The sequence below is a fragment of the Daldinia childiae genome, assembly GCF_008694065.1.
Source record: "Daldinia childiae strain JS-1345 chromosome Unknown Scaffold2, whole genome shotgun sequence".
Classification (NCBI taxonomy): domain Eukaryota; kingdom Fungi; phylum Ascomycota; class Sordariomycetes; order Xylariales; family Hypoxylaceae; genus Daldinia; species Daldinia childiae.
In genome coordinates this window covers 6453097-6475302 of record NW_022984643.1, presented here as the reverse complement: position 1 = coordinate 6475302, position 22206 = coordinate 6453097, and the positions used below count along the sequence as shown (strand labels likewise).

The following is a 22206-nucleotide window of genomic DNA, read 5'->3' as shown; positions in this document are numbered from 1 at the left end:
CAAAATAATTCCACTCAACAACGAATCCTTGAAGGTAACCTAGTTTCTTCAACTCATTTCTCTCAGACATATTTTTTTCTCAACGTGCAAATTTACCAATATGTCGTGGAGAAATCAAGGGATTACGGGATCCAACAATATCCCTCTCGGTAAGAGCCGACGATTTGGAGGCGAATTAGACGATGCGATCGAGCAACGCGAAAATGGAAGCGATACCTTCAGCCTTTCCAATGGAGACCGCGACTTGAAGCGCGGTCGTAGCCCCGAACCAAGTAAGCCATCCACGATATACTATATAGTATTCATTACAGATCAACAACTAATAACAAATCTTTTAGGAACCGATGCCGATGGCCCTCGACGCCGAAAGAAGAGAAATCGATGGGGTGATGCGTCTGAGAACAAAGCTGCTGGGCTTATGGGTCTTCCCACAGCTATCGTGGCCAACATGACTAGCGAGCAACTGGAAGCCTACACTCTACACCTTCGAATCGAAGAGATTAGCCAGAAGCTGCGCATTAACGATGTCGTCCCTGCTGATGGCGACAGGTACGTTTAGCCTTATGTCCTCTAGCATTTCATCACCGGCGCAATTCTAACTAACATTTCACGTAGATCCCCATCTCCCCCGCCTCAATACGACAACCATGGTCGCCGTGTTAACACTAGAGAATACCGCTACCGAAAACGTCTCGAAGATGAGAGACACAAGCTTGTTGAGAAGGCTATGAAGACTATTCCTAACTACCACCCACCCCAGGACTACCGGCGCCCTACTAAGACCCAAGAGAAGGTCTACGTGCCCGTCAATGACTATCCAGAGATTAACTTCAGTGAGATTACTAACCCTCTAACCTTTCTAACCATGTTCTTGCCCCTTCTTGTTCAGGATATCGCCTGGAATATCGTTATATCTCGATGGATGACTTGCCACATATTGGCCTCATCCAGCTCGTACTCTTGTTCTAACCGTCTTGCTACAAATACTAACACTTAGGTCTTCTTACTAAAGTTGGTTTACTTATCGGTCCTCGTGGCAACACATTGAAGAAGATGGAATCAGAATCAGGAGCCAAAATTGCCATCCGCGGAAAAGGCTCCGTCAAAGAAGGCAAAGGCCGATCTGATGCTGCCCACGCTAGCAACCAGGAGGAAGATCTCCATTGTTTGATCATGGCGGACACAGAGGAAAAAGTCAACAAGGCCAAAAAGCTAATCCACAATGTCATCGAAACTGTACGTTCCCTATGGCCTTTATATTTTAAATACCTATATGCTAACATTATATAAGGCTGCGTCAATTCCTGAGGGACAAAACGAACTCAAGAGAAACCAGCTTCGAGAACTGGCCACATTGAACGGTACTCTACGTGATGATGAAAATCAGGCCTGTCAAAACTGTGGTCAAATTGGCCACCGAAAGTACGATTGTCCCGAGAAGCAGAACTTCACGGCCAACATCATTTGCCGCGTCTGCGGAAACGCCGGTCACATGGCTCGAGATTGTCCTGATAGACAGAAAGGTGCCAGCTGGCGTAACGACGGTCCTCCCCGCGCTGCTGCTGGTCGCATCGGCAGTGGAGATGCCGTCGATCGCGAATATGAGGTATGTGTTTATCGCAAACAAATTGCCGGATATTATCTAACTGGATCTTTAGCAATTCCTCGAAGAACTTGGAGGTGGCTCCAGCGGAACTCCAGCTCGTATCGAAGCGGCACCTGGCTCCTACAACAACAACAATGGCGGGAGTGGTGACGCAAAGCCTTGGCAACGAGGTCCGACAGGCGCTGCTGCTCCATGGCGTTCTCGCAACAACGATCAGAACAACGAAAGTGGAGGCGGTGGTTCTGCTCCCTGGCGCGATCGCCATCGTGGCAATGACAGCCATGGGGGTGGGGGTGATTATTATGGTGGCCAAGGACAGAATTATAACAGTGGTTCAGCCCCTGGAGCAGCCGCACCTTGGCATCAAGCCTCAAGTGGGCAGCCTCAATACCCCAGCTATCCCGGCTATTCAGGGTATGGTGCAGCTCCTGGTATGGGACCTCCTCCTGGTCTTGCTCCTCCGGGAGGTTCTCTCGGTGCTCCGCCTGGATTACCACCAGGAAACATTAATGCTCTAATCCAGCAATACTCAAACGGAGCGGCACCTCCCCCTCCACCACCTAGTGGTGATGCTCCTCCGCCACCTCCTGGTGATCAGCCGCCGCCACCTCCTCCTGGTGCTTGAGCGTGGGAAGCATACAGAACAACTTGACGTACCGATACTAACTTGCTTGACCTTGGTACACCGTATCCAGTTCAATTTGCCTTGCACTGCTAACGATTGTGTTGTTACGCGTTGTTTTCTGATTTTAGTACTAACCGTTCCGCACGCATAATTTCAGACCAGTGCCTTTCCACATCCCATGCAGATTTAAGGAATATAAGCTCGCGATTCTAGTTATCGTGGGTAGGGTGGTTGCGCACATGTATTATAGGACTAATCCGTAGACAGCAATAAGGATTTTTTTTTTAATGTTTGCCATGTGTACCTGCTTTGATCAAAGTGACGATTAATATGTCCCTAGCATTAGTAGATGCTGCGTTTATGCCGCCTATGTATTAGCGTTGTCTATCGAATCTCGCGTCCTTCGATAGACAACGCTACCTAATATGTACCTACATACATAGTACAGGTATAGTTTCACTTATGCAGAACACAGACAGGGATCTCGTGTGTCGTACAGCTTACATGTACTTACTATGTACATGTATTTAGAGGTACCCATTTTTTCTCGATTCTATCCCGGGAGCTTGGGCCAACTCCCCTCTCTAATTGCTCTGACAATTGCTCTAATGTCGTAACCTGCAACTTCTACCAACCTTCTCTCCAACTCCACAACGACCTTTTACTTTCAGATCATGCATTTAAGTCAACAACAGTTAAGGCAATTGCGAAATAAGAATGGAGTAATTTATAAAACGTCGACAACAACTCGATGAACAATCAGATCCCTCCAGACATAAACATCAATATATCTTCGCATGCATCAACCTAATTAATACATTCGTCATCCTCTGTACTGTGCCTCAGTATATGTGCCCTACTGTTCACTGCTCTCGTGTCTGCGTCTCTTGGGATGTTTATTATCCCCACCTAGAGCTTGTCTGACTCTCTTCACTGGTCCTTGATTGTTTATTTTTTCTGCAGCCTTATAATTTTGGAGGTATTTCATCCTGTAGGTGAACTAGCAGAGTCTTCCAACTCAGCCAATAGCCAATCATGGCTGTATCGAACCCGGTCGCTTTCAAGCCATTCGCTGTAACATTCTGGACCACGATCGCTTATGTCGCTCTACTCATTCCGTTACTCATCGTCCACGAAACCGTCCCGCCTCCTCCAAGCAATCCGACACTCTACTCCGGTCTTAACCTCACTAAATCTTGGCTTGACTTATCCGTCTTGTCTCGCGACTACCATCCGTTCAACAGCCAGAAAAATGATGAGATTCACGATTGGCTCTTACTAGAATTAAATGATATCAAAGAGCGCAATGGGGCGAATGATTCGAGCATGGTCGTATTCGCAGACAACATTTCAAATATCACTACAGCCAATATCGTATTTGGAGCATCAAGTTCTACCGGTACCTACTTCGAAGGTACAAATGTTATAGTATACATTCGAGGCAAGGATGATCCGCAAGGTCTGTGGTGGGAGGATGACTCCGTAACGTCAGACAAAGTTATAGGAAAGGGAGGCGTTCTAATGAATGCCCACTACGACTCGTACGTCTTGTCAGATACTGCGTAGTGTTGAGCTAACATTAGAATAGCGTTTCCTCTGGATATGGTGCTACAGATGACGGAATGGGTTGCGTTACTTTAATAGCACTAGTCGATTACTTTTCACGACCGGAAAACCGACCCCAGAGAGGTATCGTTGCCCTATTCAACAACAACGAGGAGGATGGACTATGGGGCGCTCAAGCTTTCATCAATAGCCCTCTCTTGCCTTTCTGCCACACATTCTTAAATCTCGAGGGCGCCGGTGCTGGTGGTCGGGCTAATCTGTTTCGCACAACTGACGCTGAAGTAACTAATGCTTACAGGGGTACCAAAAACCCATTCGGGACTGTAATCTCATCTGATGCATTCGGACTTGGGGCTATAAAAAGCAACACCGACTATATAGTCTTTGACGGGGTTTTTGGGTTAAGGGGATTAGACATGGCTTTCTACCGACCTCGTGCCAGGTATCATACTAACCAAGATGACGCCAAGCATGCATCAAGAGCCAGTCTCTGGCACATGCTCAGCAGCTCTCTGCACACGATGCAAAGCCTCTCTGGAGATACTGGTAACACGTTCATCGGAGACCGCCCTGACGGCGATCGAAAGAAAGCGTGGAATGGTAGAGGAAACGATGGCGTCTGGTTCGATATATTCGGACAGACGTTTGCTGTTTTTGAGCTGCGGACTTTGTTTGCGTGGTCTCTGACCTTGCTAATAGCCACCCCCCTAATACTCCTTGGTTTAACGTACATATTAGTGCGTAACGATAAGTACTATTTTTTCTCGGCAAGGCGATCTGCTTATGAAGGATCTGACCTTGATCCGGTTCTGCTAGGTGGTCGAAAAGGTCTATTCAGGTTTCCTTTTGCTTTGGGTGTTGCTGGGGCGTTGGTTGTCGGTTCCGCATACTTAATCACAAAGATCAACCCGATGATCATATACAGCAGCGAATATACTGTGTAGGTCTTGAACGATTATTATTTTAGGAGGATGCTGACATGACTATAGTTGGGCGATGATGGTATCGCTTTTCTATTTCGCCTTTTGGACCATTATGGCAGGGGCGAATTTCGCTCGACCCAGCGCCCTTCACCGGGGATACTCCATCTTCTGGCTATTCCTCATCGCATGGGGTATTTCAGTCGCGAATACCGTTTTTGAAGATCGCTTTAGAATCGCAGCTGGATACGTATTCGTCTTCTTCCATTCTGCTGTGTTTCTTTCCTCTTTTGTCGCGCTTTGCGAGCTGTTTGCCCTGCCCACGAAAGCGTCGTTTGCGCAGCGAGTACACGACGAACACGAAATCAGAGACCATCTTATTAATGTCCCACATGCCGACGCTTTAATCTCTCCAAGTCGAGATGAGCTCAATTCTAACGACAACGAGGATGAAGAAGTTGAATCTCAATCCCCGGCAACAGAGACGACCCCTCTTGTTGGTGGTACCCCCGCGGGCACTCGACGGACGACGTTTGCTACTACATACCGTCGTTCAATATCGGCTATCATAAATAAAGCGAGATCAAGCGAGAGAGACGAAAACCAACCGTACGAGTATGAGCAACAATGGTCGGCAAATCTCCCAAGTTGGCTTTGGGCCCTTCAATTCCTCATCCTAGGGCCGTTTTTGATCATTCTTATCGGCCAACATGGCCTGACACTAGTGGCCTCTGTTTCCCAAACGGGCGCTGATGGATCAAGCCTCTTAGTCCCATACCTTATGACGGCATTCTTCAGCATATTTCTATTATTACCCATTACTCCATTCACACACCGGGTTACTCACCACGTACCGATGGTACTCCTCGGGGTATTCATTGGCACGCTAGTTTACAACCTAGCAGCCCCCCCTTTCTCTGAAAATAACAGATACAAAATTTATTTCCAGCAGACTGTCGACCTTGATACTGGTGTGACCAAGGTCCATTATGCTGGCCTGCAAGAATACGTCCAACAGACGATCGCCGAACTACCGTCTGCCGCTGGCAAAGAAGTTGAGTGTACTTCGAAAGGGAGTCTGCGTAATGGTTTAGTTACCTGCTCTTATGACGGTTCGGATGTCCCGCCTAACGTGATTAAGGCATTGCCCAGTGGAATTCCCCCACAAAAAGGCTTTAGCAGCTGGTTGGATTTCAATATCACCCGTGCAAAGGATGAGACCAAGGCCATTTTTGAAATCGATGCAAGAGACAGTAGGTCGTGCGCTATTGCGTTTGACAAGCCTATTTCCTCATTTACAGTCAATGGCAACCAACCCCACGAGCGTTTTGGTGGTATACCGGAAGCGGGTCTCACTAAGATCAAACTCTATCGCCGAGATTGGAGTACACCATGGAAGGTTGATGTTCAATGGGAAGCTGGTTCGGCTACAAGCACTGGAATCGACGGTAGTATTCTATGCAGTTGGGATGATGTGAACACTCCCGGTACGATTCCTGCCTACGATGAGGGACTCAAGTATTCCCCTACATGGGTGGCTCTCACCAAATTAACATCAGGTTTATGCGAAGGGAGGAAAGCATTCAAAGCATGAATATGGATGTATAGTTACTTGGCACTGGTAGTTCTGTGTGTACGCAATGGGTCTCGCCACCAACAACATAGGAACAGCCGATCTGATAACTTACACCGGTTTACTTTACATAACACACCTTAGCAATGTCGAATGTTTTAATGTTGCAGATTACGAAGTCGACGAGGGACAACAAGCCGGTCTGTATTAATGGAGTATGGACACATTGCATGGTTGGCGTTTGCTTCTATATTGATAAGGTTGCAGCTGGGTAATGTCACATAACCTACCTTTTTCCCACGATAACAAGGGCCTCGATGAAGCCATTGTCTCACGAGTCGTCCCTTATCTCCCCGATGCAATTATGCTCAGTTAGTAATACGGTAATAAATCACATCCATCTCTGTTCTCGAACCTCGATGTCTCAAGGGTAGTTGGTTCGGTTAAGCTGCCTTATACTACCTACAACTCTATTCCTCAACTTCTAGAATGATCGACAGGACAATGGCTCTTATTAGTCGAATCTGGACCGCCCTTTTTGGGTGGCTTCCGATTTCAATGCTCTCCCATACGTTTCCCAGCGTCACAGCCATGGCCCAATAACGAGTTGGTGGGTTGCTGATCATGTTTGCGGCGTAACATTTCCATATAAAGCCACCAACCCAGATGCCCAGAATGTGCCGGAGTATTTCCCCACGTTCCAATCAGACGCGTGAACCTAGTTCAATAATCTTTATCCCATATTACCCCAGGTTGCATTTTGCCTATTTACAAGGGAACGTTGATGTGTAGTTGACGTGATACTTGCAGTTTACAGGTTTAGGGATTCGAGACAAGAAAATTCCGTTCGGAAGATGCAAAGATTTTATTATATTCGTCATTCCAGTTAGTTATGGAGAGGGTTGTTCCCGTAGTGGCCGTAGTGTAATGGTCTGACTTCCTCGATGAAGAATGATCGACAGGTTTTAGGACGTTATGTCATGCAGCCTTCCCCAAGCCTTTCCCCAAGTCAAATTAAATCAATCGAGATAAATGAATCGAGAAGGTGTCACGGAGTCTATGTAGGTGGAAGTAGGGGAAGATGTCTGCAACTTTCCTTATTAGTTAGTACCCGTTTGTGTGCCTTACATTGATTGCCCTCGCCCAGGGCCGAAAAAGTACCCTTTTTTTATCTTCGCTTCCAAGTAACAGGCACTACCTCGCAGTGCCGATCTTCTCACCCCTGTTCCTAGGGACTTTGACATCAGACTGTCATCTCTGTCATACCATAAGTCTTAATTTTAGAATCATACAAGCTCACTTGGCTTAATATCTATCACTAACTCCCGCATCTTCGCTCTACCTATTCACTCTCCTAGCGTCGAACCGTATCTACTTATAATACAACCTAGAGACTTTCTAAGCTTCCACTTTCCTAGAAATTCCTAAGCATTCAACAATTTCTCATAATTCATACCTTAGTAAATCCAAATTTGTCGAGATGGGAAGCCTCACTTTGCGAACCGTGCTGTCGATCGTGGCAGTCGCCGCGGCGGGACTCGCGTTCCCGGCCACTCAGGCCCCAGCTCCTACTCCCGCGGCAGCTCCCTGCACAACAGGCGCTCCCGTCGTAACGGCCGGATACACTATCAACTACGCCCCAGCCGTGCCGACGGTGGCGTTCCAGGATGGATACCAGCCCGAGGAGGCGTGGTCCAAGAGCCACGTCATCGGCACTTATGTGAGTACACCAGTCTTATATGTTACTATGTATAATATGAAATAAAAAGGGGAGGAGGAGGGGGATCTAAGAGAACACGGCTAACGATATTATGTGAACAGACCTTTGGTGTCCCGGAGCCGGTAGAGTCCGGCTTCGCTTATGCCCAGTTCAAGTGCCAGTACTACTGCAATAACGCCGGGGTTTCCGGCGCCGGTAGCTTCTTTGTCAATTATGCTGGCGAGGGGAATAATATTGGCTCGTATTGTACTTGTTTCGACGAGTTGTAAGTTTTGATATATCTATCTCTAGCATGCGCATTGGTATACCGGGATGTATGGGCTGACATGATCACGTATAGGCTGCAACCTGAAGCCTTCGTTGCTAACGAGGAGACTATGGTTGGTGGTTGGAACCATATTTGTGCCGAGTAAGGCAATTTCTTGGAGTAGGAGAGGCGTTGTTACTTTGGGGGTATTAGGCACCTGATGCAAGCAGGGTAGATGTAGAGTAGCAGGCGACAAAGGATTAATTATGATGGAAGTTATGGTGTCTTGTCTGTAAAAGTTGAGGCTATCGTAATTGGTTCTTGCTAAAGACAAAAAACAAAATATTGCACCTACTATGTTTAAGTAACTTGCGCAAAGTGTGAGGAGTGATCTTGGCGAATGAAAAAGGTTGGTTTTGGAATTGTGTATACTTGTTTGCTGTTTTGGTATATAAACTTACTTCTTAAATTTGTCTTTCGGTTTCGGTCATATTGCTTATGAGTTGGGACATTTTGATACAAAGGGACAGTCGCTATGACCCCTATTCATACTTGATGCACCATAATAATTGAGAGTACATCAATCATATGGATTCTTAAAGTCAATCAATACGGAAGTCCAAATAGAATTGCCACAACTATTCACTGTTTAGAACTCAAATGTAGCAAACACCATACAATAATGAACGTACACATTCAGTCGATGCGAATGCTAACCTAGTATATCTTTCCCGCCATTTTCCATGTCTATCATTGGAAGCTTCAGTCAAATGAGCGGTCCGTCCCCGTGTCCTTAGGTTATTATCAAATAGACAAATATCAGTTCCCAAGGCTCAACCAATGTATCAATGCGTAACCCCTAATCCCTCCGCAATAAACATGAAGCAAGCTTCTCTCTTTACCAAGCTACAGTGCTCCTATCTCGTCCAATCTACTTTTCCTTATTCTCATTCACCTTCTGATCGACCTTTTCGTCCGTCTTCTTTTCATCCTTATCCTCACCCTCCTTCTCCTTCTCCTTCTCCTTCCCCTCCTCCTCCTTGCTCTTATCCTCATCATCATCCAACATCCCCACATACCCCCCCCCACGCAGCGCATACTCCTCCCCCTCCGGCTGTGCCGGTTGCGGGATCACGGACGGTCTGGCTACGTCTCGTCTCGGGCTCCAGCCGAAGAACAGCGAGGATCTGCTGGGAGTGTCTGGGATTATGCTCCGCGGATAACTGCTGCTGCTTCTGCTGCTGCTGCTGCCTGAGGATCCGGTTGCGAGGGCTGTCTTCGTGGGCCGGGTTGTTGCGGTTGGCGTGGGGCTGGCGAGGTTCGGACTGCCGGAGGGGGGCGAGCCCGAGGATGTCCGCGGGGGACGGGGGGTCTGCGCTTGGGGGGTCGATGAGTCTTTGGAGGGCTTCTCTGGCGTGTTGTCCGTGGTGGGAACAGTTTTTGGGCGCGGAGATGGGGTGTTGGATTTCGTGGAAGTCCCTGGGCCGTGGGTTGTGTATAAGTGCGAGAAGAGGCCGGAGCCAGAGGATGTGGGAGGGGTTGGTTTGTTAGGGTCTGACATCGTGGTTTTATGGAGTAAGTGTGTGATGTCTAGTAAATGGTCTTTGCAATGTTGTTACGTTACTCAAGGGGGTGATTTGTTGTAAGTTGGAAAGCCAAGATAGATGACATGAGGTCGGTAGGGCTAACATATATATTTCTAGATGGCATAGAAGCTACATATTCTAATGGGTTCTATCCATTTCACTATTTGCGTCTTTTCTTTAAGGGTGTCGTGAAACCTACTGATTGATCTCCTTTGCTCATGTTTGTTGAGTGTTCACGTTGCTTTCTGCATGTCTAGGCAATCTCAGGTTCACCTGCAGCATAATCAAAGCTCTAAATGAGATCTGCAGGTATCTTAGACAATCAGCATATCAAAGACTTCTAAGGACACACACTTAGACTCCTACAAGTTGGTTTGCCTATCTAACTTTACATCTTGACATTTTTGTTGCTTTCGTGAAGTTTAACCAGATTGTGCATCCTTGATTCAGTACAGAAAATCTGCGATGGATTCTAGATGATTCTTGTCACTACAATTGCCCATTTGCTACAAAGCTTTCTTACAATAGAGTTTGTATTTTATTAAGACATGGGTTGTGTTCACTATCTGGCTACCTTCAAGTTCCAAGTAAAAATACCTATACATTAATATCACCAATGAGCCTCTATGAATAGTGGCCATTATGTCGATAGTTTGAGCATGCTCTAAAATAACTGCATAGTCTCTATTTATGGACATGGAATTGAAGTCCAGCAAAACTGTATTAACTATCCATTTATTCGATATAACTTCGAGTTAACTGCCAGTATACATCATTTGGTATGCTTAGCAGGATCCAGTCTCTCAAAGACTCTGAACAATTCGAATAGCCTTTTCAATACATCAAAAACTATTATATTGGTCAACTTTACGTTCTACCCATCTAGTTTTTAACCAGATCAACATGGTTTCCAGTGCAATAGACCCCCTTGTAGTCTCCTATTGGTTGTCGTATTCTAGTATCAATGATAACTAGGAACTTATAATACACAATATCCTTCTAGCATAGCCCTGTGAATAGATATTATCAACACCGATGATCTTAGTGCTAATAGCGGTACCATAGTTCAACCAAATATAAGTTTTGATTGGATATGAAGTCCGCGGGATGGGGTCGTGCTTCTATCGGGTCTTGTATTACGAGCCCGGTCGTTATTCTCGCCAATAGGCTGGTGCGCCGGGTCCTTGTCATAAGCTTACCGCCACGCCACACCGCCGAGTATGTACATATATCCAGCCCTATGAAGGGTTCACGGCGCCACACTCGTGGTTCCTACTGTGTGGTTCGCCCCGGCTAGGAGCACACGCTCTGTTGATCGCGACGCCTGTGAAATTGCGCTGGTAGGTGTTGAGTAAAATGGATAAAGGAACTGTCGATCAATTAAGGGGTTGTTGCTATAAAGCAAAGGCGAAGAGTCCTGATTTCTTGGTCTCAATGTCATCAGCAAGAACATCTCTGTTGCAATCCCAATCAGCCTCTTAAGACTTTCCAGCCATATCTTCAATTTAAACACCGAACCAAATCCTTCTATCATAATGAAGTTCTCCATTGCATTCGGTTTCATGGCTGCTGGCCTCGTTGCCGCTGTCCCATCGGCCAACCAGGTATGACTAGAAAAACATGTCCCTTAGGTATAGAGCATCAAGACTAATACTTAACCAAAGCTTCGATCTGTCAGCGACGTGCTCCCCAACCTAAAGCGCGACGTCTCAGGCGCCGGCTTCGTGCACGTCGGCTCTGACAATGTCGTGCGCGCCTTCGACAAGAACTTCAACGTGGTGGACTACGCGAGGCTCGACGACAAGGGCTCACTCGGAAAGGACCCCAGCGCAGATGTTCTCGCCGAGGCCAAGCTCGCCAAATCCAAGGCTATCGAGCAGACCTCCAAGCCGCGCCAGCCAAGCCCCCTCGATGCGCGCCAGGAGAAGAGCTGCCCTAGCCAGTCTTGCCCGGATGACACCTACTGCAAGGACTTGTCTATCTACGGATACGACTGCTCGACTTGCCTGAGTGTTACGCACACCGTTGGTAACTGCCAGAAATGAGTCACGAGGAGTCGTGACGATTGGATAGCTTAGACGTGGTGGTTTGAACGGGGTGTGCTGTGTTGTATTGTGTTGTGTTGTATTGTATTGTGGGGGAGCGGAGGATGAGTCGTGTTTGTGGTGGCATTAAGGGGAGGGGTCAAAGAAAGAGTTGTAATATTTTCATTCACTGCCGCTAATTAGCGGAATCTATTGAATATATATCGACCATGACTTTGCCTATTTACTAAGATCCTGGGACTTGTCATGTTTCTCGAAATCTGTCTGTATATCTGCGTCCATACCTGTTCCGTCTTGACCGGTATAACCTTTCCAATCTATCCAGTGCTTGTGACGCCGTAAGTGACAGGGATTGCGCCTGTGCCTGTGATATTGACCCTCCGGATGATTGGCGCTGTTCCTCTACATATGCTGCTGCAGAGTGTCGTCCCTTTACAGCTAATCGTCGAAATCTCGGAAATATCTGTACCGGGGCCTCTCTCTGTTGGACGAGGTTGACAAACCATTGTGGTGCAGTTTCGTTCCGGAATAATTCATGTCCGTAATTTCTAAATATGTCATTGATGGACGTTGGAATCCAAGCTGGCCTAATACCTTCCCAGTGGTTACCAGAGTTGTAAATCCAAACAATTCGAGTTCCGGGTTGAGTTGCCTGTATCGAAAAAGGCCTTTCGCCTTCGCTGTAAAAACCAGCTACTAAGGGCGGAACCCCTCGTCGAGGGCGACTCGCTCCGCTTTCCACATATGGCTGAGATGATGGGCTACTGTGAAGGCGGCTCCATTCGCTTATAACATGTGATAATATCTCGGCTTGGTACGGACCTGGCATGTCTCGGTCTTCTGGGGTGACCTCGAATGAGACATTATATGTGCCTATGCTTACGTTCTGCCGATATATGTCTAATAGATCTTCGATGGTCGGAACCCGGGCCTCAGGATAGAGGATCTCTTGGCAACATAGACTATCAACTAATGATTGTACGCCGCAGAGGCCTCTGTCCACGTAGTTTCTTATCACGGCGTATCCCGAACTAAACCGATATAAAACTAGAATGGAAATTAGCAATTACTTCGTTAGGTAAAAGATTAAAGGGCTCGTCTATCGTCAATTTGCAGATGCAGAAAAGCTGGGAGGAAAATGGGGAATGAGTTACTTACAATCAGCCAACGGAGGCAATTCACGGTCATCTTCCTCTTGTTGGTCCTGTTCTTCTGCGCTTCTTATCGGTCCCGTTTGAGTTCCATAGTCTTGTACTTCTTGCACCACCTCCTCCGGTACATCTTCTGGGGTCACCATTCCTTGATTTTGTCTCGACGATGCCTCCGAAGGCGCCACAGGCAGATTCGATGGTGCTGGATCTTCTGTTGGTCTTAGCTCTGGCTCTGGCTCTGGCTCTGGTACTGGCGGTTCTGTTCTCCGCTTGACTGGTGGTCGCTGTTCTGAACTTTCTTCTGCTGTTCGCTTCATCACTGTGTTTACCCATTGTGGCATTGGTGGCGTAGGTCGTCTTCTACGCGGCCTCTCCATTGCGCTCAGGAATAACCTGGGTCTCACTGGAGTCAATCTGCCAGTCATGATTTTCAAAAGAGAGATTTTGCTTGGTGAGAATTATATGTATAGAGTCGAATTAAAGGATAAAATAAGTCTCGGGAGTCATAAAAATAATGCCGTTTGGTGCGGGTAGTCTACCTCCTAATATACAAAATCTATCATGGGGATTTCGGGGCTGTGGCGCTCTAATATTCGACACCGACTGTTAGAATAAAGAAAGTGTTTAATGCTTATATTCGAACACTTAGCTTGTATCCTTAACGAGGTATTTCTAAATCAAGAATCTTCTACAGACATTGTTCTGTCCCTATGCCTAATGTTTATACCTTAGGATATTGTGTTAAATGCGAGTAAGGATTTCTTGTTCGGGATGTATGCCTTATTACATTATGCAAGTTTTTCCTGCTTTATAAAACGTAGTAAGAAATAGAAGAAAAAAGAAATGATAAAAGAAGTAAAATCTTATTAGGGTATAAATGACTTAGGGTTTGATAAAATGGAAAAAGTTCGAGGTTACTAGAGATTGTGATAACTTCGTACATTAGCAGGGTTAAACTTAGAAGTAGATTTGTTAGGAATGGGTATATAAGATGCGTGTAACGTTTTGGTAAGAGGGTATATAAACGGGCGAAAGGTTAACAGTTATTTATAGTTTAATTTATCCTAATATTTACCAAAGATATAATATTTGATAAATACCTGCTATAGTGCGGTGTAAACCTTAGGCTTTCGTATTACCCGGGGGGTAACCTCGAGTAATAGTATTGTTTGGGTATTTGAATAATATCCAAACTGCTAATCGAGTATTCTACGTTTGCGAAGGATTATTATGTGTTGATGTGTTTTTTTTTCTATGAGGTAGCCCTATAATATTGCTACAGTTGGACGAAAAGAATTCCTTTACCTTAATATTTTTTTCATTCTCGAACTAATACCGTCATAGTTGCGCTAATTAGGTGAACGTATCCCTTCAGATTCTAGGTTCTTAGATAAAAAACCAATGCTTGCTACAAAAGCGATCGTGCTTATACGCAACTCTCCTGTGAATTTGTAGTGCTCGATTCGTAATCATCGCTGAAGTCCTCAAAAAATTGATCTTCATGTAGCTCCTCTCGCCGCAAATAACACTTGAAGCAAAGATTATAACCTAAGCATTCTAGACATCTAAAATATACTCCTCGTATCGACTATATGCACGAAGTTAGTATAAGTATAACTGGCTGCCCCATTTAGGCCAACCAGGCAGATTCTTGAAGAAAAGTAATAGGTCATCTCAAGAAGAATCGATAAAACTCACATAGAGACACGAATCGCAGTAAAGATCTTGATGTTCGCGTGCTGTTTTGGACCTGTGGAATTTCTTATCCGACTCCAAAAATGGGCTGGAATTTGTTTCCTGGTCATGTAGTGTGTTTACTTCTCCGTGATGTATATTCTGTGGGACTTCTTCATCGGGAGGGCCACTTATGTTCTCATGTCGGAGAGAAAGGGGAGAAAGGAGATCCCGGATAGTCTGAGAAGCTCCGTGATACCTAGCTAGCTTCAATGGTGACCATTCTCTATCCCAACCTCGGCCGCGGGCCCTAATGTCAGCACCACAGGTTTTTACAAGGAACTGGATTATTTCCTCGTTTTCGGCACCATTTTGGCCCCCAAAATAGTTATCACTCGGTTTCTGGTGGCATCTGGCAGCCCACATCAGTGGTGTCCAGTCATCCATGTCTCTTACATCAATATCACCCTTACAAATTTCGAAGACTCTTTTAACAACATCAAGGCGGCCACTGCCAACAGCATAATGCAACGCATTTCTCCCTAAATGATCTTTACGCTGGAAAAGCTGGGGTGAACTCTGTAATTTCTCAACATGAGTAATTGTGCGCAATGATGCCAAATGAGCAGGATTTCTGCCATATCTGTCCTCCACATCAGTATCCGCACCGCTATTAAGCAGCAACTGAACAATTTCCGGTGGGCACACCAAGAACGCGAAGTTGATAGTGTAGCCATATCGACCACCTTTTCTGTTCACGTCGGCTTTGGCATCTAGTAGCCTATTGACGATGTTCTTTTGGAGGTCGTGGTCGTCCCAATGTGAAAAAGCTGACTGGAGTGGCGTTCCTACAAAACCATCTGCCATCAAGTCTACGTCCGCTCCATGTTTAATTAGAACGTCGATAAGATCTAGTGAGTTCTCTTTACATGCTAGATGGATCGGACCGCCAATCTCTCCGGCAGAGAAATTGATACTTACACCCTTTTTGATTAGAAACTGGGCTACGTCGAAGTTTTGCATCTGGATTGCATGAAATATAGGAGTGAGGTCTTCATCATTAGGGATTTCGGGGTCAGCACCAGCATTGAGCAATAAGCGGACTGAGAGTACTGGTGTTGTCTTGACTAAACAATTCAGAGCCGTGTCTCCTTGGCGGTCCTGGAAGTCTAGCTCTGGGGAAAATTCAAGAAGTGTTCGCAAACAAGCATCGTTGCTTTCTATTTTGGATGAATATAGAGCATAGTGAAGTGGGGTGTTGTCGTTGGTTGTACGCGCATCGACATTTGCGCCGGCTTCGAGAAGCATTCGGACAATTTCAGCAAAGCCTTGGTTGACCGCTTGTATCAGTGGATGATCGACCCAACTAAACTTTCCCATCTCCTGGTTGGGGTTGGCCCCATGTTTTAGGAGGAGTTCCACCATTTCAGAAGAATGGCGACAGCACGCCACCTGCAGAGCCGTTCCATTACGCGTCACCATGTTGATTTCGGGTTTAGAGCTCTTATTAAGTAAAAGGGATATCACTTCGACAGAGTCACAAGCCTGCAAGATAGGTACCCAATCTTCGGCACGGACCCGGTCCGCACCGGCATCAATAAGCCGTTGCACAACTTTGAAATGCCCAGCTTTTGCTGCTTCGAATAAGTTGGAATGATCCTCGATACATTCTTTGGCTCCCCATTGAAGGATATAGTCCACTAAGCTCAAAAAATTCCTTCCGGCAGCAATATTCAATACGACGATTGCGTGATGGGCAAGATTATTTTCGCGAATTTTCTCCTCTTCACAATCGGCTGTTCCGGTTTCTGATAAGTGCGTCATAAGCAAGTCCATTAATTTATCGTCATCATGAGTAGCCGCATCCCTAAATAAGCGACCAGCTTCTTCACGATCGATCACTATGCTGGATTTAAGCAAAAGCCGGCATATATCAGTGTAGCCACCTTCGACAGCATGAACAAGCAACTGCAGAGAGATGTCACTATGAGTTGCAGAACCTAACAATGCGTCCAGACTCTTAGTAAAGCCATTTTGGGCACAAATAAGGGCTGCTTTCCCTGTATCTGAATCCGCATTTAATACTAGGGATTGATCCTTGCAAAGCCATTCTACTATTGCATTCTTGCCAAATGTACACGCAACTACCAGTGGCGACTCGAACGACTCGTCAATGGCATTAATGCGTGGTTTATCACCGAGCAAGAATTTGCAAACTTCAATGTGGCCCATCGTACACGCCGTAAGAAGATGAGTTTCGTCACGCTCCATAGTAGAATTATCATCTCCTTCATCATTGACAAGATGTTTAACAATTGAGAGATCACCTTGCAAAACGGCAGCGTGAAGGGCTTCGTTAAGTAGCTTCTGGCCGGCTGGCTCGTTCTTGATAATCCTGATCAGTACCTTGAGCGGCTCCGTTATGCCAAGAAGAGTAATAAGGTATAAAAGAGATGGTGGCCTTAAATCCTTGTTCTTGGCAAGGTTTGAATGGATCACAATCTCGCTAAGGCATCTTGTACCTCCCATTTGCGCTGCTTCGAGGACTTCTGGTTTCAGTTGGTCAATGCTCTCCAGCTTTTGCACAAGAGCCTTGTAGGTTTCCAAATAATCATTGCGTGCAGCCTCACTTATGGCTGGTATCAAATCATCCTTGCAACGATCAACCAAACCATCCAGAAGACAACTCATTCCAAGGCCCGAGGCGATGGTAAGGGGGGATAAACAAAAGCTTGACAAGGGTGTTTCTGAGCTCGAAAGATAGCTATAAAGTTTAGCCCAGTTACAGAGGGCATTTTTGTTATCAGTTCCAAAAAATTCAAGAACTTTCTCCTTGAGAGGTGGCAGTGCTGTTGCTAAATGGTAATGATCTGGCCATCGAGCAGTTGCGTACCAGAGCGGGCTCTCGGTGTTAATTACCGCATCGATCTCTTGGTTGGAACTCTGGTTTTGAGGGTCTAAGATGTAGTTTAGTCCGCCCTGAACAATATCGGAACGTAGATATGATATACATAGCATTGCTATCTTAGCATGAACATCGCCGTCCGTCGAAAAGTTATACCAATTGTTCTGTGAAGTCCCGTCTGCGCGACTAGATAACATCTGGACTATTGGATATAGTAACTTTATCGATCCATCTACCTCTAAAATAAATGGCCCAAGATAGTTGAGGATATGTGTACTAAGACTTCGCCCCTTATCAAATTTATCAAGTAAGGTGCTTATCTGTGACCAAGTCAGAGGCTCAAGTGAGCCAAGCAACAACGCGAGGGCGCAATGGCATAGTGGCCTCAAACAAGGGGGAATAGAGCTCATAACTGCCAGAAATTTAGTTTCTGTAGCAGCACAGAAACCTACTGTGACCTGGCGGTTAGACGAAAGTGAGTTCTCGTTGTCAGCCACTATTCCCCCCGAAGGCTCAGTATTAAAAGTCTGGGGAGTGTTCGGTTTCAGGCCACGATTAGATATAATCGAATCCTCTGGACTCGGTTGTACAAAATTTGAATGATGTTCCGGAAGATATTCCGAAGTTGATGGAGGTTTCATGGGAACACAGTCAGAGGCATTATGGGCACTCGCGGGTGCGGAGTCAACGCTCAATATGGGCATGTCTTCCAACACTTCTTTGATTTCAGGTGTAGGCACTGAAACGATGAAAATTTTGAATGACCTTTCGGACGCAGCAGTAGCTTGAACAAGCGATTTCAAAAACCACCTGACTGGTCCTTTGCACTGGTCTATCCCGCTTAGAATATACGTCGTGGGGATAGAAGTTCCTTTGAGGAGTAGCTCTATCCAACACTGGAAGAGGAGTTTCTCACTCCTAATATTCGATCTTAGTATTCCCCTGAGGAACTTATCCACTAGGGGGCCGTTGCTAACACAGTACCTACTTGTGAGTTGACTCAGGATGGTTGAGAGCATAGATAGAATTGTGTTGAAGCGATGATCGGATGAATCGAATTTGAAATGTATGACTTCATCTTTTGTTTTTTTACTGTGAAGAATGTCGTACACCTGCCAAGCTACCGATTCAAGTTTGGGAATCTCGTTCCCATAGAAGCATAGGATGCAAGAATCTCTCCTGTTCATCCATTTTTGAAATACATCCATTTTTTCAATACCAAAACTCTTTTCGGCTTTTGCATCGCACCGTTGTGGGAATAATGGAGAGGCATCCAATAGGAGGGCAGGTAGGCTTTCGATTAAAAAATCGGGGTTGATTGCTTCATATCATTAATAACTGCTTAGTTTGTATGTTGCAAGAATAAAGCTTACGATACGGCTCACGTCCTAGATCATCGTAGAGACCCTGAAAAGTACGATTATGTTTGGGTTCGTGTGTCAATTCCATGTGCGGTTTGGCAATCCCAACCTGAATTTCAAATGGAAGGCCCACGGTAGCTGAATACTTGTCGAAAACCTGCCGCCGACGTTAATTGTTTAATAATTCACAGGCAGCTTAGAATCTGATGGGATTCACCCAGGCAAATTTCTTCCAGCTTACCTGTAGTTGTAGGGCAGTTTCAGTTGAGAAAATATTCGCCAAAGTAATACGAAGTGGTAATTTGGTGTTCAGGAATGCTCGGTGGGCTTTTATCGCTATATCTGACAGTGTCTGGACTCTTTTCACGACATTTGCTTGTGGCACACCTGCCGCAAACAGAAGTCTGCAAATATTATCCTCCATATGAACTTTGGTTGGGGCTCTATGAGGGCAGCCGAAGAAAATCTTGGTATTGGTCAATGATGTATTCTAATCTTATCGACAAAACTTTGAGATGTATTGGATATGTGGTAGTTCTTACTATAGCCCGTATAACCTTTTGCAAGCCATTGAACCGAGAGAAAGGGAGTGAGGCAATTGCCAAGGCCTGGAGCAGTGTGAGCGTTCATCACTTTTGTGTAAGTAAAACACACCTGCTTTACGATAAGACCACCTATATCGTTGGAAACCATAATGATCGGTCGGTTGGTGGAGGCCTTTCACTCAAACATTAGCTTGTGGGAGGATTGGTGTTACCGTATAATGATTTATAATAATTATACCAAGACCTTTAAGTGTGAATATTACAATTGAGGTGTTCACTATACACTGCTAATGAGAAAATGTCTGAGACTTACATCATTTATCCCCTCTCTACATCTAAGAAGTGATTCTAAGAGCACCTGGGCGTGATATTCGACTTGTCCAGGATTTGAAATGGCATAGGAAGAGGATATGTCATCGCTGTAGCAATATCTCAGGCAGCGAATCCAAAAGAATTCATATGGTAGCTGATCAAAAATGACGGACTTCAGCCATGTTGCTCTCGTATCTTCTGAGCAGGGCCAATCATCTTTTCCATTTCCGTAGAGGCCATGAATAAGGACAACGCTACGAAACTATGTTAATAACGTAATCCAACTATTTCAACTTTCCCTCCTGGAGAGGATTTGCGTACTCGATATCAGGAATGCTCTTTGAATTAAAGGTGTCTTCAAGAAGTCGGCCCCTATGATTAGGGTTGGAATTAAGGCTGTTTTCCATTACAGGATTCGGGGATATCCTTTGAACACGGTAGTAATTTAAATTGTTCTTCTTAACTTCAATTTCCTGTCACTTTTAACCAGGTAACTAGAGTAAGCATAGGATCAGTATTGAGAGAGTAAGTAAATATTAGCGGTGGAAGCGAGTGCATAGTTAAGCGTGTTTAATAATGATATTAAGTACCTAGGTACTTATAAAGCACCCCCATGCGTGCTTGCGTAAACGGGTAGTGCAGCTAATAATACTATACATAGGTAACTACAGTAGGTAGGTAGGTAACTATTAATGTAAACTCGTATTTTCCAAGTACTATCATACCAATGAAAATTTTCACTTAATATATACCTACGTACCTAAAGTACTTACAATATCACACATTTAATATATTCAGTACGTACAATTTTATATTAGTTGGGATCATACCCTTTGTACTAGATACCTACAACACAACCATTAAAGCAAGCCACGTTACCCTATTAACCACTCAATTCTCTGACCCATTGATTTTGGGCTTCGTAGGTCCTACCAACCCCGCATCCCAAAAGACAGTTCGAATGATTGCCCCAAGATTATTTACATCATATGATTTCAAATTATTTGTCGGTGGAAGACCTGGTTTGAAGAGAACTGGGTCATCATTGCTCTTGGATCCAACCAGCCATTCAAGTCTCGTCTTCCAGTCTGCTCTAGCTTTGACATCTACTGTGCATTGAAAAAGATCCATGTCGTCTCTTAGAAGAAGTATAGCAACTTGGAATGTGGCGGGGATACCAGTATGGCATGTTTCATTTTCTAGGAGTGTCCAAGACGCGCAATTAGGTGTGCCATTGTAGTCATCTATCAGGTCGATCGAGCCTGTAACAGTAGTGGCATCCGCTATATCTTGGGTAATTGTTTTGCTCCAACTGTAGTTGCCTCCGGCCGAAGCACCGGCTAGAGAAGCATCGGCGTGCGTAGAGGCTTCACGGAAGTCTTCTTGATGTATACTTGTCTCAACGAGTGCGGCCCGATCATGGGGGGAGATAGCATACACCTCTGGCCGGTTGCCCTCAGGGTCCATGCCCGAGAATTTAATTTCAATATCAGCACTGGCGAGTCGTCGCCCGAGTTTCCGTTTGTCGAACCAAAATTTGAAGACAAGTAGCGTTGCTAGACCTGGCTTGTCTTGCTCAAACTTCCCGTGGACTACGTCTAGTGATTTGCATTGAATATTGAAGGCATCCTTCCGCTGCAAAATACGTTGGCGCTGCCAGGGTGTGATTGGGTTGTTGCGGTGATCAAAATTAAACCCGCTACCTGGATCACCAGTTGGGAGCAAATTGATATCGAATGAAGGAAGGGATTCCTCGACATGCTCAGAGTTTGACATGGCCGAATGGTAGAATCTGGACTTGCTGATGGAGGATCGTTGGAGCCGACCACAGTTGTGTGCGTCGGAATCATAATGTTAAATAGGTACATAGTGCTACATTCTAACGTTGCTTTTGAAAATAATGCCTCAACGTTCTGCAGATACGAGATAGGTTAGGTACCTAGTAATGCCCAATCAGCTTCTAGCTGTGTGATATTCCGTTTCAGCTACATCGTAGGATCATACCATCGTGACATTGTGGCGGCGTACTATTGGTAAGGGTTCTGTACGGGTAGGCAGAAGTATCTAATACTTATGCAACTATAATCGCCCAAGACATGTAAATCCACGCATGTAAGACTTTGGACACAGCCCAGATTTCTCATACTGAACGGCGAACTCCCCAGCCCCGCTTCGGTGTTCGGTGTTAGCTTTAGGGTAGCCTCATCTTTCCAAACTTTAGGTACTCAGGTTCTTGTTACTCGGTGACCAGGTACACCACGAAGAAAATAAGGTTGTATGTGCTTCGATTGTCAATCTATACCATTTAAACTCACTTACCATTGTTATTCAAAAGACAATCAAGAATCCTGTTAGCTCTGACAAATCGTA

General features: G+C 45.4%; 6 protein-coding genes across 6 annotated transcripts; 4 read left to right on the top strand and 2 right to left on the bottom strand.

Moving 5' to 3' along the window:
* Positions 1-100: 100 nt before the first annotated feature.
* On the top strand, positions 101-2231 carry GL218_02586 (Branchpoint-bridging protein; the record flags this gene model as incomplete). Its single annotated transcript, XM_033579114.1, has 6 exons — positions 101-272; positions 339-549; positions 616-833; positions 998-1236; positions 1292-1606; positions 1659-2231. 6 exons carry the CDS (start codon positions 101-103, stop codon positions 2229-2231), a joined length of 1728 nt encoding a protein of 575 aa, XP_033438088.1.
* Positions 2232-3266: 1035 nt separating this feature from the next.
* On the top strand, positions 3267-6311 carry GL218_02585 (Vacuolar membrane protease; the record flags this gene model as incomplete). Its single annotated transcript, XM_033579113.1, has 3 exons — positions 3267-3772; positions 3820-4737; positions 4787-6311. 3 exons carry the CDS (start codon positions 3267-3269, stop codon positions 6309-6311), a joined length of 2949 nt encoding a protein of 982 aa, XP_033438089.1.
* Positions 6312-7770: 1459 nt separating this feature from the next.
* Positions 7771-8423, top strand: GL218_02584 (uncharacterized protein; the record flags this gene model as incomplete). The annotated part of the gene is made up of 3 exons (XM_033579112.1): positions 7771-8010; positions 8112-8275; positions 8351-8423. The coding sequence occupies 3 exons, from the start codon at positions 7771-7773 to the stop codon at positions 8421-8423; spliced, it is 477 nt and encodes a 158-aa protein (XP_033438090.1).
* Positions 8424-11378: 2955 nt separating this feature from the next.
* Positions 11379-11888, top strand: GL218_02583 (uncharacterized protein; the record flags this gene model as incomplete). The annotated part of the gene is made up of 2 exons (XM_033579111.1): positions 11379-11447; positions 11508-11888. The coding sequence occupies 2 exons, from the start codon at positions 11379-11381 to the stop codon at positions 11886-11888; spliced, it is 450 nt and encodes a 149-aa protein (XP_033438082.1).
* Positions 11889-14713: 2825 nt separating this feature from the next.
* GL218_02582 (Serine/threonine-protein phosphatase 6 regulatory ankyrin repeat subunit B) lies at positions 14714-16549 on the bottom strand (the record flags this gene model as incomplete). The annotated part of the gene is made up of 1 exon (XM_033579110.1): positions 14714-16549. One exon carries the CDS (start codon positions 16547-16549, stop codon positions 14714-14716), a length of 1836 nt encoding a protein of 611 aa, XP_033438083.1.
* Positions 16550-20727: 4178 nt separating this feature from the next.
* On the bottom strand, positions 20728-21612 carry GL218_02581 (uncharacterized protein; the record flags this gene model as incomplete). Its single annotated transcript, XM_033579109.1, has 1 exon — positions 20728-21612. The coding sequence occupies one exon, from the start codon at positions 21610-21612 to the stop codon at positions 20728-20730; it is 885 nt and encodes a 294-aa protein (XP_033438084.1).
* Between the last annotated feature and the right edge of the window lie 594 nt (positions 21613-22206).